At 36.7% G+C, this 19,298-nt stretch overlaps 1 protein-coding gene across 40 annotated transcripts in view; it reads left to right on the top strand.

Annotated features, from left to right (window-relative positions):
• The window catches only part of LOC125683667 (bromodomain adjacent to zinc finger domain protein 2B-like), a 49,660-nt gene that overhangs the window by 22,114 nt on the left and 8,248 nt on the right, over positions 1-19,298 (top strand). For 24 of the 40 annotated variants that reach the window (XM_056142648.1, XM_056142623.1, XM_056142642.1 and 21 more), the window contains 19 exons: positions 15-209; positions 1,300-1,415; positions 4,133-4,162; positions 8,004-8,048; positions 8,187-8,252; positions 8,457-8,516; positions 8,612-8,689; positions 9,689-9,800; positions 10,112-10,254; positions 11,712-11,819; positions 11,917-12,026; positions 12,516-12,590; positions 12,702-12,882; positions 15,405-15,461; positions 15,581-16,940; positions 17,191-17,349; positions 18,103-18,231; positions 18,382-18,536; positions 18,747-18,922. In XM_056142648.1, the coding sequence (XP_055998623.1) occupies positions 15-209; positions 1,300-1,415; positions 4,133-4,162; positions 8,004-8,048; positions 8,187-8,252; positions 8,457-8,516; positions 8,612-8,689; positions 9,689-9,800; positions 10,112-10,254; positions 11,712-11,819; positions 11,917-12,026; positions 12,516-12,590; positions 12,702-12,882; positions 15,405-15,461; positions 15,581-16,940; positions 17,191-17,349; positions 18,103-18,231; positions 18,382-18,536; positions 18,747-18,922 (3,355 nt within the window). The remainder of the gene's footprint in view (positions 1-14; positions 210-1,299; positions 1,416-4,132; positions 4,163-8,003; positions 8,049-8,186; positions 8,253-8,456; positions 8,517-8,611; positions 8,690-9,688; positions 9,801-10,111; positions 10,255-11,711; positions 11,820-11,916; positions 12,027-12,515; positions 12,591-12,701; positions 12,883-15,404; positions 15,462-15,580; positions 16,941-17,190; positions 17,350-18,102; positions 18,232-18,381; positions 18,537-18,746; positions 18,923-19,298) is intronic. The other 16 variants (XM_056142650.1, XM_056142655.1, XM_056142643.1 and 13 more) reach the window with 5 other exon arrangements.

Below are 19,298 nucleotides of genomic sequence, written 5' to 3'. Positions count from 1 at the left end.
TTTCTGTTTTGCAGAGATGGCTAAACGTGCCGCAGAATTCAAGATACAGAGAAAAAGCGAGAAACTGAAGCAGAAGGACACAGTCCGTAAAATCCGGGAAAATCGAGGTAGTGCTTCTCCTGAACCTTCCTCTTCATCTACTACTGACTGGCAGTCACAGATTTATTGTCTACCAGACAACATCCTGTCATGTGACCCCAATGCCTCAGGTCAGACAAATGAGAATCGGCCTGGCTACTGCTTCCTTCATCTGCCTCAATCCAGTGCTCCTGACAGTTTTGTACCAGTTGTTTTGCTTGTTTCGCTTTTAAAAACAAAAGTCGCAAAAGTTGCTTAATGTTTGTGTTTTAGAATCTCTAAGCTCTTGTGTTTCTTGGGACAGATTAATGATATCTACGATACTGCAATTTTTTCATGACTTTCCAACCATCAAATTTTCTTCAGTATGTTTTTGACAACACAGCTACTACATGGTTCTTTAGATGCGTTTGTCACGATTAACCGGATAACAATACATAATGTCATTTGCATTTCATTTTGCTGTGGTTCACAGTCGCTGAATTTCATATATATGTTGTTCGCCCGGCTGTCTTTCTTTAATTGATATTGGAGGACTTGATACAAGACACAGTGTATGCAATCTGTTATTCAGTATAAACTTTTCAATGGAAGTGAAAATGATGTAGGGATAGTCGTTTTAGAGATTAAGGTGTGGAGGCTGCCTGGCCTACAAAACAAATCATTTATGAAGCATACACAAGGTAGGAAGTTTTAAGAAGTAATAGGGAAAGTTCAATGTTGAAATATAGATGTTAAATGGACTGAGCTATTGGGATATGTTAAATGGACTGAGCTATTGGGATATGTTAAATGGACTGAGCTATTGGGATATGTTAAATGGACTGAGCTTGTGGGGCACATGAATGTTGGATGTTTGTTTGTTTCAAGATGAGTAGCATGCTTTATTCATCATGAAATGATGCTGCCTTTTATATTTTATAATTTACAATTTTATTTTTTTTTGGACATTTTACCTAGGAATATTTATTTGTAGATACATGTATGTTGCTCTTCCTTTAAACTCTTTTTGAAAATCCATTCAATACAATTTTTAATATTTGTATGCATTATTTGGTGTGGGTTTTTTTGTTTGTTTTTCATTTCGAACTACATTATATATGCTTTTGCCAAATATAAATATGTATCATGCTTAAATTTCATGTTTATAAACTTTTTGAAATGGGTTCAGAGGGAAAGTTTTGACTAGTGAATGAGCATGGAAGTTTTTTTTTTCCGCAGCAGTCGAAAAGAGGAAGCAGAAAGAACAGTTGCGGGCCCTGAGAGAGCAGGAGAAACACCAGCGCCAGGAACAGATGAGGATGGAGCGCGAGATGCGAGCGCAGCAGATCCTGGAGGTACAGTACATATCTCACCCATATTCACGTCTCGCTTACTCTTTGGCGCTCACTAAGTTCTTTTCATTTCTAAATTATTTATTGGGTATTTTTAATTTTGGTAGATTTTAAAGCGGTGTGATTTATATGAAGCTGTGTGATTTATATGAAGCTGTGTGATCTATATAAAGCTGTGTGGTCCATATTTATTTATTCTATAAACTTGAAAATAATTTCAATGCAAAAGAATTGCTTTAGATTTAAGCTTCAAACTATTCCATGACTGTGAACCTGAAAAAATTCTTGTAATTATGTGTACAGCCTTCTTTTTGCTGCATTTTAGTTTTTTCCATGTTCACTGCAGGCCAAATCTTTGGAATCAAAACTGCAATGAGCAGGTGTAACCTATCTGTAACATTCATTAAAGTGGGCATAAAAAATTTAGAAATGCACAAACACAAATACATAAAACTGACCAGGAGCAAAGTTAAAGCTGTACTTTATAAACCAACTTTTATTCATGTGTGAGAAATTTTTTCGAAGTTTGCAAGAGCCTCGTCTTTGGGAATATTTCTTGCTGCGAACCATTCCTTTAATGTTTTGTGTATTTGTTTAAGTTTATCTCAGTTGTGAAAATTACTCTCTTCTAACAATTTTATCACTGGTAAATTTTCAAGTGAGTTTACAGCATACAATGATGTAGTGTAGCGTTTCTTGTTGTGTTACATAAGTATGATGAAGGTGATGCATGAGCATGTTAACAGAGGTGCAGGACTCAACTGAGAAATGGAAAAAAATATCTTTAGTCTAATACTTTCAAAGCAATTCTAGAGTCTCGTGTTAACATTATAGAATCTAGTTATCACACAGTCCCTCCACAATTCTAGAGTCTCGTGTTAACATTATAGAATCTAGTTATCACACAGTCTCTCCACAATTCTAGAGTCTCGTGTTAACATTATAGAATCTAGTTATCACATAGTCCCTCCACAATTTGAAAGAAGATATTCAGACTTCTATTACTCCCACACTTAAAACATGTCGCTGTTTATTTACAAGAGGCTTAGAAACCCACACTTAAAACATGTCGCTGTTTATTTACAAGAGGCTAGAAACCCACACTTAAAACATGTTGCTGTTTATTTACAAGAGGCTAGAAACCCACACTTAAAACATGTTGCTGTTTATTTACAATAGGCTAGAAACCCACACTTAAAACATGTTGCTGTTTATTTACAAGAGGCTTAGAAACCCACACTTAAAACATGTTGCTGTTTATTTACAAGAGGCTTAGAAAGTGTTTCATGGTGTCTTTCATTTTGTCTTACTGTATAAGCAGAATTTTTAGTGTGGATTGAATTTTGGTATTATTAGCGAGAGTGATCAGGTTGCTAAAATTGAATACCGCTAACAATTTATTTCATATTGGAGGTAAAAGTTATCTTTCCTGGAATTATAATGTCACTAAAATGAGCTCTCACTAAATATATATTCTCATTTTTATGGAAAAATCGCTTTTGTGTCTCGCTAAAAATTCTACTTATACAGTACTTTTTGGTTATGGTAGTATATGCAACCAAAGGTTTCTAGGGGGAAACTGGACAAAAGGTTTAACATGCATACCATGCAAAGTTTTTATCATTACAAAACTAATCTAACTAAACCTCGAGGGGTGGGGGTCACACAGCTTTATCCATTCCCATTGTAACAAGACTATTAGGACGTTAGATAAGTGCTGCAACCTTCTCAATGTGTGCTTAACTAGATATGGAATGTGAGCTGCTATTTTTTCGCAGTATGAAATTATGATTTTTGTCTGAGATCCTTTACACCTTGTCATGATTGCTCTTGTACAAATAAATATTTACTGAAGAAAAGTACATGCATGTTCAAATGAATACTTAAATACTAAAGAAAAGTACATGCATGTTCAAAATAAATTCTTACTAAAGAAAAGACATGCATGTACATAAACAGTACAAATAAATACTTACTAGATTACACACAAAGAAGAATACATACATGTACATGTAAATTCTTATTGAACAAAAGTATTCTAACTAAAGAAGAGTATATATGCATATAATATTTTACTAAAGAAAAGCACATACCTGTACATTACGTACATATAGTATTTTACTAAAGACGTGTACAAATGAATTCTTACTAAGGAAAAGTAAATACTTGTACAAAAAAATTCAAGTTCTTGCAAAATTCTTACGATGAAATACAGACTCGTTCACAGATAAATTCTAACTAAAGAATATGCTTGCCATTTACAACAAAAAGTACATATATGTACATACATATTATTTCATGATTAATGTAACTTAAATATATTATTTTCAGAGGTGTAGAAAGATAGTTATCATGGCTGAGACAGCAGTATAAAATTTTATTCTTGAGATTATTCATATCATTTCTCATTTTGCAACATTTTTTATTTATTTATTTATTTTTTTTTTTGGTTTTCATTATGAATTTACTTTAAAATACATATTTTCTTGTTTCTTTCTGTTTTATGAATGCCTGTGATGCTATTGCAAATTTGCCTTGGAGAGCTAAGCATTGTTGTGTACATAAATATACATGTATAATATATATTGATGAAATAGAGAAGAAAAATGGTAATGCTTGGGGGAAAACCTCAGAATATTCTAATTGTCTAGGTGGAATATATATTGTTGCACAAAATTTGGTTTGAATATTTTTTTATCTGTATTCAATGTTTGTTCCAGTCAAACCTTTTATGGTATCACCTTGAAAGAGTAAGTAGGACAACTGTGTAGTTTCATCCTCTGATTTGACAGCTAGTTTCCTCCCATTAATGTCCTCATTATGCATATTATGTATTGAAGGCAGTTCTATAGCTCTTGCTTTTATTATACCTGTGTAATCAGACTATGTAAAAAGCATTCTGTTCTCTCTCTAGTCCAGTTTAGTTTTTCTCTTAATCAAAAAAACAAAAAAACCCAAAATATAATAATCTCCTATACTTCTGTATTTCAGTAACTTGTACAGGGTTGGACACTGTTTTCATGATGAAACTTTATAATAACACACTGGTATTTTGGAATGAAGCGATATTTATTAACAATACTGTTATTGATTCTATTGTCAATGCAGTAATTTACACTAAACTGAACACTGCTTAATATAGTTATTGTGTATGAATCCGAGAGCACGAAAAAGCAAATTAAGTCACTGATAGTTATAGTCATTTTCTAGGCCAACTGTATTTTTTCTTTAAAAACCAACAATAGATTACCTGGGCCTCCTTCATTTTTCCTGAAAAAATTCTAAACACCATTGCTTCATGATATTTTTTAGTCATGTTTTATTTTTGTGAAAGAAAAAAAAAACCCATTGAAATAAGACTGTCATTTAGAAGTTTGGATAAGGAATTATGTTTCAATTAATCATGTTTTCTTTTTTCCAATATGTAAATACATGTACTTTAATGAAAGGACTATATATGGTAACAGTCTTTCTGGACTCTCGTCAAACTCAAAATGTTAAAAGTTTTAAAGGGAGACTAAAAGGGATTATGTCTAATACCATTTCACATAATTTGTCTCTGATCTTTTCAATCAGGCATATGTAGTGTCTAAAGTGACACGATTTCTTTCCATTTAAATTGAATGGAGTTAAAATGCTCATTTGTGTGAATGTCTTTCATTCAGAAAACTTAAGAGCCAGGCTTTGGACCAAACAAATGTTTTTGTTATATTTGTTACTGGAAAGATAAACCTATGGTACTGTCCACTCCACTTATTATACCCCCCGCAACATTATACCCCCCGCAACAAGTTGTGGGGGGGGTATACTGGAATCGGGTTGTCCGTCTGTCCGTCCGTCCGTCCGTCTGTAGACGCAATGGTTTCCGGACTCTAAAGCATTATCCTTTCCACCTACCGTCACCATATCATACATATGGACTACCCATGGGATGAAGATGTTCCCTATCGATTTTGGGGTCAAAAGGTCAAAGGTCAAGCGCACTGGACAGCGAAGAAGCAATATGGTTTCCGGGCTCTAAAGCGTTATCCTTTCCACCTACCGTCACCATATCATACATATGGACTACCCATGGGATGAAGATGTTCCCTATCGATTTTGGGGTCAAAAGGTCAAAGGTCAAGCGCACTGGACATCGAAGTAGCAATATGGTTTCCGGGCTCTAAAGCGTTATCCTTTCCACCTACAGTCACCATATCATACATATGGACTACCCATGGGATGAAGATGTTCCCTATCGATTTTGGGGTCAAAAGGTCAAAGGTCACGCGCACTGGACATCGAAGTAGCAATATGGTTTCCGGGCTCTAAAGCATTATCCTTTCCACCTGCAGTCACCATATCATACATATGGACTACCCATGGGATGAAGATGTTCCCTATCGATTTTGGGGTCAAAAGGTCAAAGGTCACGCGCACTGGACATCGAAGTAGCAATATGGTTCGGTTTGTCATGCCATTTGTTTTTTACACTCAGAAAAGAGGTAGTTTATACCTATTACCAACACCCTTTGGGAGATTGGGGTAAGCGGGGGGTATTCTTAGTGAGCATTGCTCACAGTACCTCTTGTATTGAAGTTGATTATATTGAACTATCTGTTATATTGAAGTTAAAATAAATCCCCCAGTAGCAATATTTGTGTAGATCAGCATTGATTATATTGAACTTTGGATATAATGAACAATTCAGGTCGGTCCCCTGAATTTCATTATATCTGGAGTACACTGTGTGTGTGTGTGTGTGTGTATATATATATATATATAATAAATATATATATTATGCTATATATATATATATATATATATATATATATATATATATATGCACAAAGTATGTCCTAGCCTGTGCTCAATGTGAAAAACCCTGAAAAACAGCCATTTTACATCAAAATATTGAAAATAGCTTTACAATTTCCTGTTTATGATGTCATAGTTCTATGTTAACATAATTTTCATCAAATTTAGAATAACAATAAAGTTGTATGGGATTCTTGCACGACATAAACTTTGAAACAAAAGCCTGAATATCAATTTTTTATCAATGATTAGAGACACTTATCATATGTAGTCCTGGAAATTCGAACTAATACACACACCAACACCCACTGCATATCATTCTGATTCCCAGTAATGCTACTGTCATATAGCATTCTTAGTTTCATTCAGTAGATCCAAGATTATAGTTTTTAGGTTGGAATTGCAATGAAATTTCATCAAGTGTCGCCTACATAGCTTGGAACAAATACCAACAAGTAATAGTGTAAGACTGATTTATTGAAGGTGTCAAATACTTAGTACCAATGTCCAACCCTAAGCTTGTAGTTTTGAATGTTGCTTTATATTATTATTTTGCAAAGTTGTCCTTCAGTCTGACAGCTTCATTGAACATATAAGTTTCATTATCAGACACGTATAGTGTATTGTATATCAATTATTTTTTTCTGCAAGCATAAACCAGGAACATTTCCTTGTGTAGTTACATAATTATTTAATTTGTGTAATTCCTCATGTATGTAAATACACTAAATAAACTGATTATCATTAAAGCTAACCATCTATGACAAACACAGTACCAAAATGAACTGAATTCAAGTATAATGTATATATATGTGTATGTATGAGGCAGATTTTTATCAGCATTTCTTTGTAATAATGCTACAATATGTAGTAATGAGGAAATGTGATCTGACATTGTATGATTAATTAGGATCACAAGAATTCAAGTTAATTTCGTAATTCACAGATAAGTTAACAATTGATAGTGTTTTGTCAGGAGAAACACATTACATGTCGACTTCGTATTCTATTTAACACTTAGAACAGAAGGATACTCGCACAAAAACTGAAAATGTTCAATGCTCTTTAATATTTCAGTCGTAGTACTTGATGTGAGGAAAGTTCTAAATCAAATTCATTCATTAATATGTGTATCATACATATTGTATATACTAATTTTACAATATACTCTTCAGAACATTTCTGAAAGCAGATTTACTCTATATTTTGACATGCTGAAGAAGCGAATAGCCAAATAGAATGTGATTGTTATGAATTTTAATTGTGATTTTGTCATATCTTATAAAATTACTACAGCTTCGTTCTCTATGGCAAATTTGTTACCTCTCAAGATTTTACACATGTTCAGTTTTTTTGAATGGTCTAATGTTATGTTAATCGTCATTCCATTGCTAAGGATTGGATATACAAGTCATGCTGTTGTACAAAATCATTCTTTTATTACTTCAAAACAGCTTTTATTTATGTGCAAATAATATTTACGATTCATGACCATTTGACTCTTATGAAGTTTTTTTCTCTTTTGTCATTGCAAATCTGGCTCACTTTGCCATTATTTATAAATATCTCCCTTCTTTTTTTCATTATAATTCATTATTAATTTGTGATCAAGTCAACACAAAGAACTTCTGCTTTGTAATATTCACATGCATGCTATTCTAGTTTGAAACTGCCATTTAGTGGTATTATTTCATCAGAGTACTGAAAGTTTTTAAATATTGCTAAAAAGAAATCAATAATGCAACATACAGACTTCAATTTTTTTCTGATTCAAGGTACATATTGTTTTTCCAGGAAAGAGAAATGAAAAGACACCAGGCCATCATAGCCAAAGAACAGGTGAGTTTTAACAACGGAAAAATTATCCTCGTATTTAAATCAAAAGAAACTTTTAACAAAGAATTTGTGTTCGAACTACCAGATCATATTTTTGTTGCATCTCTTGTTAAGTGTTGAGATGAAACTTTGTAATTCTAGGAAAGGGAGCGTAAACGACACCATTTTATGTTGGTTAAAGCCATTGAACATCAAAAGAAACAGGCAGTTAGTACTCACCAGAACTTTTAAATACAAAGTCACGTTAATTCATTTGAAATCAACAGTATAGTTGTGGATTAATCTCGGCTGAGATTCAGCTCGACTGGATATTTGGACTGATGCCTTCACCAAAGACATCATTTCAAATATCCAGGCTAGCCATCTCAGCCGAGATCAGGTTGTGAATGTGAGTTGATTTTCTTGTTGCAGAAAGATAAACTGAAGGAGGACAGGATGATGGAGAAGAGACTACATAGGGAGAAAAAGATGGTAAGGCTTGACATTTTTTTTCTGATTCTCTGCTCCTTGACATGGCAATGGATCCTTTATTGATGAAATTTGAACAAATGAATGTCTGATTGCAGGAACAAAGACGTCTGGAGTTGCAGCTAGCTAGAGAATTGAAGAAGCCTGTGGAGGACATGGAGTTAAAGGATCACCGGGTGTGTTCTCCTCTCTGAACCCTAGATACACTGTATGCCCTCTGTCTCTAACACTCTAGATACTCTGTATGCCCTCTGTCTCTAACACTCTAGATACACTGTATGCCCTCTGTCTCTAACACTCTAGATACACTGTATGCCCTCTGTCTCTAACACTCTAGATACACTGTATGCCATCTGTCTCTAACACTCTAGATACACTGTATGCCCTCTGTCTCTAACACTCTAGATACACTGTATGCCCTCTGTCTCTAACACTCTAGATACACTGTATGCCCTCTGTCTCTAACACTCTAGATACTCTGTATGCCCTCTATCTCTAACACTCTAGATACACTGTATGCCCTCTGTCTCTAACACTCTAGATACACTGTATGCCCTCTGTCTCTAACACTCTAGATACACTGTATGCCCTCTGTCTCTAACACTCTAGATACACTGTATGCCCTCTGTCTCTAACATTCTAGATACACTGTATGCCCTCTGTAACACTCTAGATACACTGTATGCCCTCTGTCTCTAACACTCTAGATACACTGTATGCCCTCTGTCTCTAACACTCTAGATACACTGTATGCCCCCTGTCTCTAACACTCTAGATACACTGTATGCCCAGTGGCTGAGAAGTTTTGTCAGCAGATGGTCCTGCAGTTTTGGAAAGTTCCACATTTATTGATTGTTCTCTATTTTAAAGACCTAAATAAGGGCTACATAGGCTATGCCTGTTGCCCAATTCTTTTGAGTTTATCAATAAAAAAACGTTTGAATTAAATTTTTAAAGACCTATGTAGATTAAGTATGAAAAATGCATGTATTGTGAAAGCGTTCATGTAAGACAAGCTTGAAGAATAATTTTGTGTTGATTAGACAAGATGTCAGATTGCACAATGTGAAGAACGATAATTTTGAATGAATATAGGGTCGGAATTCACCATAAAGCAATACACAGGTTTCAGAATATAGAGGTTTAGCTGTATAACTAAATTATCTTGGTTGCAGGCATTACCTGACTTTGAGAGGATCCCTGGATGTAAGTTAGATGCCGTGGCCTTTGGAGACATTTTGATGGTGTTGGAGTTTATTCACAATTTCAAGGAGGCTTTAGGTTTCAGTAAGTATCTGATGTAAAGGGAACGCTGTGTCAATTTCAAATGGGTAATCAACATAGAACCTGAACTGGTTTCTAAAAGGCAAGAAAGAGAGAACCATATGATTTCTCTGGAGAGGTATTCATATATTACAAGAATTCCTAAGTCATGTGCTTTATTAGTTTTGTGTGTATCTTTTGTGGTAACTTTAGCTCAGAATACTACCATGAACTGTATAAAAGACATTAAAAAAAATTTTGATAAAAAGAATTGGCTTTTACAAAGTTGACCTTGATATTGAGTGTTTTACATAAACTATGTGTGAATTATGTAGATGATGATACCCTTCCTACATTGAAATTGCTCCAAGACCAAGTAATGTTTTCTACAGAGGAGGATGGTGAGAATTTCATGGCCTTGACCTGTCACCTTCTAAAGTATGCTGTAATGGAACCAGGTGTACCCAACCCCAAGGAAGTGAGTACACTGTACACAAAGAGAGAGAGAGAAGGAAGTGAGTACACTGTACACACAGAGAGAGAAGGAAGTGAGTACACTGTACACAAAGAGAGAGAGAGAAGGAAGTGAGTAAACTGTACACAGAGAGAGAAGGAAGTGGGTACACTGTACACAGAGAGAGAAGGAAGTGAGTACATTGTACACACAGAGAGAGAGAGAGAGAGAAGGAAGTGAGTACACTGTACACAGAGAGAGAAGGAAGTGAGTACATTGTACACAGAGAGAGAGAGAGAGAGAGAGAGAGAGAGAGAGAAGGAAGGAAGTGAGTAAACTACACAGAGAGAGAAGGAAGTGAGTACACTGTACACAAAGAGAGAGTGACGGAAGTGCGTACACTGTACAGAGAGAGAGAGAGAGAAGGAAGTGAGTACACTATACAGAGAGAGAGAGAGAAGGAAGTGAGTACACTACACAGAGAGAGAGAAGGAAGTGAGTACACTGTACACAGAGAGAGAAGGAATTGAGTACACTGTACACAAAGAGAGAGAGAGAGAAGGAAGTGAGTACACTGTACACACACAGAGAGAGAGAAGGAAGTGAGTAAACTGTACACAAAGAGAGAGAGAGAGAAGGAAGTGAGTACACTGTACACACACAGAGAGAGAGAAGGAAGTGAGTACACTGTACACACACAGAGAGAGAAGGAAGTGAGTAAACTGTACACAAAGAGAGAGAGAGAGAAGGAAGTGAGTACACTGTACACACACAGAGAGAGAAGGAAGTGAGTACACTGTACAGAGAGAGAGAGAGAGAGAGAGAGAGAGAGAGAGAGAGAAGGAAGTGAGTACACTATACAGAGAGAGAGAAGGAAATGAGTACACTACACAGAGAGAGAGAAGGAAATGAGTACACTACACAGAGAGAGAGAAGTAAATGAGTACACTGTACACAAAGAGAGAGAGAGAGAGCGAGAGAAAGAGAGAGAAGGAAGTGAGTACACTGTACACAGAGAAAGTGAAGGAAGTGAGTACACTGTACACAGAGAGAGAAGGAAGTGAGTACACTGTACACAGAGAGAGAAGGAAGTGAGTACACTGTACACAAAGAGAGATCTGGCACAGAATGACCTAATAATGTTCCATGCAGATTGCTAATCAAGAGTGCTCAGGTGCATATTATCATTGTTGATTAACTATACACAGTACATGATACAGGTTGGTATTTCACTGACAGTGTTAAAAAGTGTACCGTGGGGTTAATCTTGCAGATTTTTATGATGTGACGAGGGACTAAAATTTTCCAGTCTTGTCACTTTAATGGTTCATTTTTCTAACTATTTCCAGCAAGAGATATATCATTGTACCATAATAAAGGCTAAAGGTTTCTGCGAAATACATTTCATAGTGTTATTAAATCATAAAGTTACAAACAAATAGAAAATTGGTGACTAGTGAGCATGTATGACTTCTTTGTAGGCCACCACTTGCCTCGGACAGAAGATAGCAGATGTACCCATCACTGAATCGGTGGTGTCTGAGATTTTGAGAATCTTCATCATCGCTAGAAATGGAAAACCAAATGAAGTGAGTCCTCGTTTACTGGTTTATGTAGAGAAAGTTTCACAGAGACTTGCAGGTTAATTCTATCTGTTTGTCTATGAACTGATGATGCTCTTTCCAGATGAGTGATTGGTTGAGTTCCAAGCCTCTAGAATCCCTGACCATTTCCCAGAAAGCCTCGGTACTAGCCTTCCTTGTCAATGAATTGATGTGTGGAAGACACATTGTCTCGTAAGCATCATGGTGCCTTTCTATGAAAGTCTACTTGAAGTTGATGAACTTTAAAGATAAGCGTAACAAGTGTTGCATGATGAACTTAAGTATAAAGAGCCTAAGCAGTAATACCTAATAAATATCTATTTAAAACCTAGACAGTGATACATAACCCATGTTGATAAAGCTGGAGGAATACATTTTTTTTTAAAGGTGTTAGTATGATTTTTACATTAGAAATGGGCTATATTTCTTGTAAAACATTTGAACTTGAAGATATCAATATATTGCCAAGAAATTTGTTAAGGTTAGGAGAATTCCTGTATTCTAATTATTTAAAACGGACATGAAAGGAAATGATTGATCGTCAAGTCACTACATGTAGTATGATAGATAAACACAATATTGTGCTTGGTCTGCAACAAATCTCTAAGAAATAATGATCATGAAATACATTTATTGATGTTGATAAGGAGATTGAACACATACCTATATTGATGTTGATAGGGAGATCGAAAGGCAGCTTGAACACATGGGTGAGATCCGCAGGGACAAATGGGTAGTAGAAGGAAAACTCCGAAGGTGAGTCACGAGACATAAAAAGCTACATGTATATCGCATCAATCTCTTATTTAGGCAAAACCACATCATGGTGAATCTAAGACGATAAAATGTCTGCTCTTGTTGCAACAGATTAAAGGCTGTTCATAATAAGAAATTCAAAAGTGTTCCTAAACCCCCGCCACCAGACTGTGAGAGTGCATCTCAGATAACCAGCAAGAAAGGGAGTGATGAGGAAGACGAAAAAGAAGAGGAGAGCGGAAACGATAGTGGAGGAGAGGAACAAACAGGAACACATGAAGCTGATGGAGAGGTTAGTGGGAGAAAAGGGGGAGAATGATGGAGGGGGGGGGTGTTAGGTAGATAAAGATAGAGAGAGAGATTAGTGAGAGAAAAGGGGGAGAATGATGGAGGGGGGGGAGGTGTTAGGTAGATAAAGATAGAGAGAGAGATTAGTGGGAGAAAAGGGGGAGAATGATGGAGGGGGGTGTTAGGTAGATAAAGATAGAGAGAGAGATTAGTGAGAGAAAAGGGGGAGAATGATGGAGGGGGGGAGGTGTTAGGTAGATAAAGATAGAGAGATTAGTGAGAGAAAAGGGGGAGAATGATGGAGGGGGGTGTTAGGTAGATAAAGATAGAGAGAGGGGTTAGTGAGAGAAAAGGGGGAGAATGATGGAGGGGGGGTGTTAGGTAGATAAAGATAGAGAGATTAGTGAGAGAAAAGGGGGAGAATGATGGAGGGGGGGGGGTGTTAGGTAGATAAAGATAGAGAGAGAGATTAGTGAGAGAAAAGGGGGAGGATGATGGAGGGGGGTGTTAGGTAGATAAAGATAGAGAGAATAGTGAGAGAAAAGGGGGAGAATGATGGAGGGGGGTGTTAGGTAGATAAAGATAGAGAGAGAGATTATTGAAAGAAAAGGGGGAGAATGATGGAGGGGGGGGTGTTAGGTAGATAAAGATAGAGAGAGAGATTAGTGAGAGAAAAGGGGGAGAATGATGGAGGGGGAGAGGTGTTAGGTAGATAAAGATAGAGAGATTAGAGAGAGAAAAGGGGGAGAATGATGGAGGGGGGGGGGTGTTAGGTAGATAAAGATAGAGAGAGAGATTAGTGAGAGAAAAGGGGGAGGATGATGGAGGGGGGGGTGTTAGGTAGATAAAGATAGAGAGATTAGTGAGAGAAAAGGGGGAGGATGATGGAGGGGGGGAGGTGTTAGGTAGATAAAGATAGAGAGATTAGTGAGAGAAAAGGGGGAGAATGATGGAGGGGGGGAGTGTTAGGTAGATAAAGATAGAGAGAGAGATTAGTGAGAGAAAAGGGGGAGAATGATGGAGGGGGGGGGGTGTTAGGTAGATAGAGACAGAGAGAGGGGTTAGTGAGAGAAAAGGGGGAGAATGATGGGGGTGGGGTGTTAGGTAGATAAAGACAGAGAAGCTGATGGAGAGGTTAGTGGGAGAAAAGGGGGAGAATGATGGAGGGGGGGGGGTGTTAGGTAGATAAAGACAGAGAAGCTGATGGAGAGATTAGTGAGAGAAAAGGGGGAGAATGATGGAGGGGGGTAGATAAAGAAAGAGGGACTTATTGATGGTTAAATAGAATGATTGATTCGTGGATATTAAATGATATCGTGCAGAGTGCTTGTTCATAGATAATGTTATTTATATGCCACCCAAGATTTTGGACTGTAGACTATTGTTCAACTGAGCTAAAATCTTATTTGACCCTTTCTGCTATTGAAGTTTGTCCATTGTCTCTTTGTAAACTTTTCACAGTTTTCAGTTTCTTAAGAACCACTTAACCAATTTCAACCAAACTCTGCACAAAGCATTCTTTTGGAATGAGGATTCAGGTTTGCCCAAATGAAAGACCATGTCCTCTCAAAGAGGAGATAATTAAAAATAATGAAAGCAGGATTGACTTTTACAGAGTCACCCTTTCATGATCATTAAACCATAGAATCAAAACCTTACTTGGAAGCTTACTTATAAAATGAATATTTGATTTTGTTTAAACCATGATCTTCTGGGCAAAGGTGAGGCTACTGCAAGGATTAAAGTTTTACATAGTAATGTATTGGAAAATTCTTTATAAATCTTCTTCTCAAGATCTACAAGGGTATAACATGGCAAATTAAAATGCCAGATCCTTATGTTAAATAAGTAAAGTTTCGAATGTCATGACCTTTGGGACCAGGCTAAGGTCATCACAATAGGGGATTAAAATTTTGCATAAATATGTAGGAAGTTTCTTTAGAAATGGTCTTATCAAAAACAAAAAGGGTACAATTTATCAAACATTGCCATCTTTATATAATATAGATTCAGTTTGTTTAAACCATGACCTAAGGGTCAAGGTAGGACTATATCTAGTTTCAGAAATTTTATGTTGGAATATATTGGCAAAATTCCAAGATATCTTCTGCTCAGTAGTCAGGATGATGCAGTTTTTCAAATTAGTATGTCCTGTAAATTTAGTTTGTTCACACTATGACAACCCCTACACCCCCCCCCCTCCCCCCCCCCCCCCCCCCTCCAGGGTGAGGACAGAGCTGTAATGGGGCACCTGCTCGGATGAACGATGTGGCCCATGGACCACTTGTTATTGCTTTGTCTATTTGTATGTCTGCAACTTTAACTTTGGTGATAAATATTGAATTGTGAAAGGTGGAGACTTTAAAATTGATGAACTGAAAGATCGATATTAAAGCCATGTGACAGATATATGTTGAGGTCAAAGATGAAATGTGCCACAATAATGTATTTTTCAAATGGTGTTTTACAAAACATTTTGGATAAGATGCGAGATACACATGTGTACATGTACCATCATTTTTATAGGATGAAGAGCCCACATCATATGAGGAATGTGAGAAAGAAATTGATAAACTTCAGAAAGTAAGATCCTTACATTCTAATAGCATGATCTTTTTACATGTATAGAACTGTTAATAATGAAACCAATATATTTCCAATCTTCAATTTCTACAGAGTGTGCCTTTTAAATTACATTTCAGCAACATGCTCAATACCGTGCTAAAGTGTTCAAGGCCTCGTATAAGGTTCGTGCAATATCTCTGGGTCAGGATCGCTACAAACGTCGATACTGGGTGCTTCCCACCGCAGGGGGAGTGTATGTGGAGAGCCAGGAGTCAGGGTACTTTAATGAAGAAATCCAAAAGAAATTGATAAAGCAGGAAGTTAAAAAGGAAATTAAAGTGGAAGTGAATGAGGAAGTAAAGAAAGATTTAAGTGAAGAAGTCAAGTCAGAACCGTTAGAATTGACACAAGTAAAATCAGAAGTGAAGGAGAGAAAGGATATATTGAAGATTCCTGTGTACAAAAAGGAAGTAAGAAATGTAATGGAGGAATGTGATGAATATAATGTGATAAAATCCGAGAAGTCCACCTTAAACCAATGTGATTCCAATCAAAATTCCAGTCAGTCTGACCATACCACAACCAAATCATCAGAAAACATATCAAACTCTGTCAAGACAGACAGCTCAGTGTCCCACTGTAATGGAGAAGATTTCTCAATCCCATCTACCTCCATGTGTAAAAGTGCAGAGAGTGAAAGCTCGGACACAAACACACATCTACACAACATAAACAAGCCTGGTCAGTCAAACTCTAAGTCAGACAGTGATATCAAACCCATTATCAATAGTGCTCATGCTTCTCCCCTCATATCTCCCTATCCGGCTGCTCCCTCCTCATTCTTCTCTCCGCCCATCTCAGGAGCCAGTCCTTCACTGTTAGGAGGTCTGTCATTGTCATCTACACCCTCATCGACATTAACGTCGACACCACTGCCAGCTCATCAGCAACCCAAGTCCTCAACTCCATCCTCTACTGATACCAAGCATAACTTCCTCAGCATAGATTCCTTACTGAAAAAGGACAGTTCTTCTAGCAGTGCTTCACCATCCAGCAAAAGTAGTCTGTTCCCGTCCCCAGTGTTTCCGCTGGTCCCAATGACACCTGACCAGATGATTAAATCATTCAGTGAGAATTCTAGCCAGAAACCCTGGTTTAGCATTCTACCCAGACTCCCATGTGAAGATATGTCCATGACGCACAGCTCCTCTCAGATGTCAGTCCTGCCTAGTCCGTTCCAAAATTCTTTTTTATCCCCTCTTTCATTCCATTCCTTCCCTATTCAGAGCCCATCGTTTTCGTCTTTCAATATGTCACAATTGTTTGGGAACTCTGATATTAGTGGAATGTCTCTTAACTCCACGGCGCAGTCCTCGGATTCGTTTAAAATTCCCAACACCCCTCGGTCAGAAACCGACACCCCATCCACCAGTATCCTGGAGCAGAATGAATCCCTCCTCAAAGAATTACAAGGCGAGGCTCAACCAATTCCTGAGGGTAAGTGACACTGATCGTGAGGGATGAAAGTCAGGAGTGTCTTCTTGTAAAAAGGACTTCAAAAATGTCAATACATCTCTCCTAGATGAATCTTTATTTCATGGGAGATTGTAAAACTAATTTTTAAAAACTTCCATCACGAAGAGTGCAAAATGAAGACTTTCTAAAAAGATATTCGTAAAACAGTTTCAATGATTGTGAATTTATCATAGGAGAAGCAAGCAAAATATATGGATTCTGTATTTGACAGAGGTGCAGAAAGGCTGGTGGAAGATCTCGGAAGAAGAGCACGTGCGAACAGTGCACAAGAACCTCCACCCTCGAGGAATACGAGAGAAATGCCTTCAGAAGTCGCTCCAGAAATGTCTCGAGTACACGTGCTCGTCCTGTAACCAGGAAAACAAAGAGGGTAGGAGTTTACATAGACGTGGACATGCATGTTCATTTTACTTATTATTGGTTTTATAGTTGATCTGAACAGAAATGGAAGTTTTTGGATAACTGTATACAGGGTTAGTTTCGTCCTGTGTTATTTTCACCCTTCAACACTTGCAGATGGTTTCATTCCATTTTAAATCTGTCCAGGCAACTACATGTTGTTGTTTTAAAGCAATATTAGCTCTCATATTGGTGTCGGAAATTTTTGTTGCAAAATTGTGATTGACTATTTCAATGACAGAAAAAAAAATAAGGTTTATAAACTTTTGTTATTAATATTTATGTTAGAAAACCTATCCAGAGGCTCTGGATGAAGTAAAATTACATTGTCTTCCCGTACAAAAATGGATTTCTTTATAATGCTGTATATTCAATTGAACCGAAATCTTTATTTTGATAAAATCTTGAATTTAATTTTATCAATGACTATGGTTGCATACAAAACTCTCACAATAACACATTTTTATAACAAAATAAAATTTTCAGATTTAGAGCTAATATAACTTTAAGAGATAAAAGAGAAAAAAGTGTTTCATCCAGTCTGAAATTTGCCTTTTGACAACAAGGACAAAAGAGGGAAAATAAAAGGAGAGCGAATATTTCATTGTATACAGGCATATATCCCCATACATTGTACAAATATGTTATTTGGGAAAGAATTCCAGAATAGTCATGCATAGAAATTCATAGATTGTATTATGATTTATCAAACCTTTACATTCAGTATACAGCCTGGTATCTGATGCTAGTGATGATGAGGAGAAAGAGGACAAGACAGAGGAAAAGTGCAAGGATAAAAAAATAGAGAAAGAGGACACCAACTCCTCTGAGGAGAGCCCCGCAGAAGAGAAGGGTGGGTATCTTATGATTTAGGATCCTTTTCAGACAACTTGTGTGCTTGAACTTAAAGAATTTACAAAATTTGTCATTTTTGATAAATTTCAATTCATATAAGAGAAATTAAGGAAGTCCTGAATCAGTTTCTAAATTGTCTTTGTTGCAGAAGATAAAGAAGAGAAGATGGAAACAGAGACTGCCATTGACCCTGAGGAAGAGAAGATACGATTGGCTGATCTTAGTCACCAGGTGGAGCTACAGGTCTTGGAAGAAGTGGAAAATCTTGAAGAGAGGATAGCATCAGCCAGCCTTCAAGTCAAGGTAAACAAAAATCAATCAATGAAAATATGATGCAGATATTAAAGGAGTCATATTTATGAGATACAGTATATACATGTATATGAAAGAAGAAAGCTGTATTTAAGTAAGGGGGTAAATATTTTAGGTTACTCGAGTGAATGGGATTTTTTGCTACTGTGTGTATTTTTATTTCCATTATGAGCATTCTATTGAGTTTTGTATGCATTCTAGGGGTGGAAAGTGCCCCAGAGGATCTCAGAGGAAGCTGATTTTACACTGGTAGACAGGTTTAACCATGAAAAGCTTGGTCCCAATGAGAAATACCCACTGGATGCTGCCAGAGACAAACTGTCCTGTCTGGAACCTAACATTGAAAGACGCTACCTCAAACCCCCTCTCTGTAAAGTGTAAGTGTCCCACTGTATATATACAAATGTAAACCCCCTCTCTGTAAAGTGTAGTTGTAATGTATATATACAAATGTAATCTCCCTCTCTGTAAAGTGTTGGTGTCCCACTGTATATATACAAATGTAATCTCCCTCTCTGTGAAGTATAAGTGTCTCATTGTATATATACAAATATAATCTTCCTCTTTGTGAAATATAGGTGTCACACTGTATATATACAAATGTAATTGATCACAAATATTTCTTTGGACCAAGGTCATTTTGAAAAGGTCAAGGTCATTCAGAACATAAACATTATATATGTTAAAAGTTCTTTATTTCAACAGTTTTTGAAAATATATTGATCATTTATCACACAAATAAGTAAAAGGCAA

This window comes from Ostrea edulis, chromosome 6, assembly GCF_947568905.1.
Source record: "Ostrea edulis chromosome 6, xbOstEdul1.1, whole genome shotgun sequence".
Taxonomy (NCBI): domain Eukaryota; kingdom Metazoa; phylum Mollusca; class Bivalvia; order Ostreida; family Ostreidae; genus Ostrea; species Ostrea edulis.
Note: the sequence above shows the minus strand (reverse complement) of the source record. Positions and strands in the feature narration are given on the sequence as shown.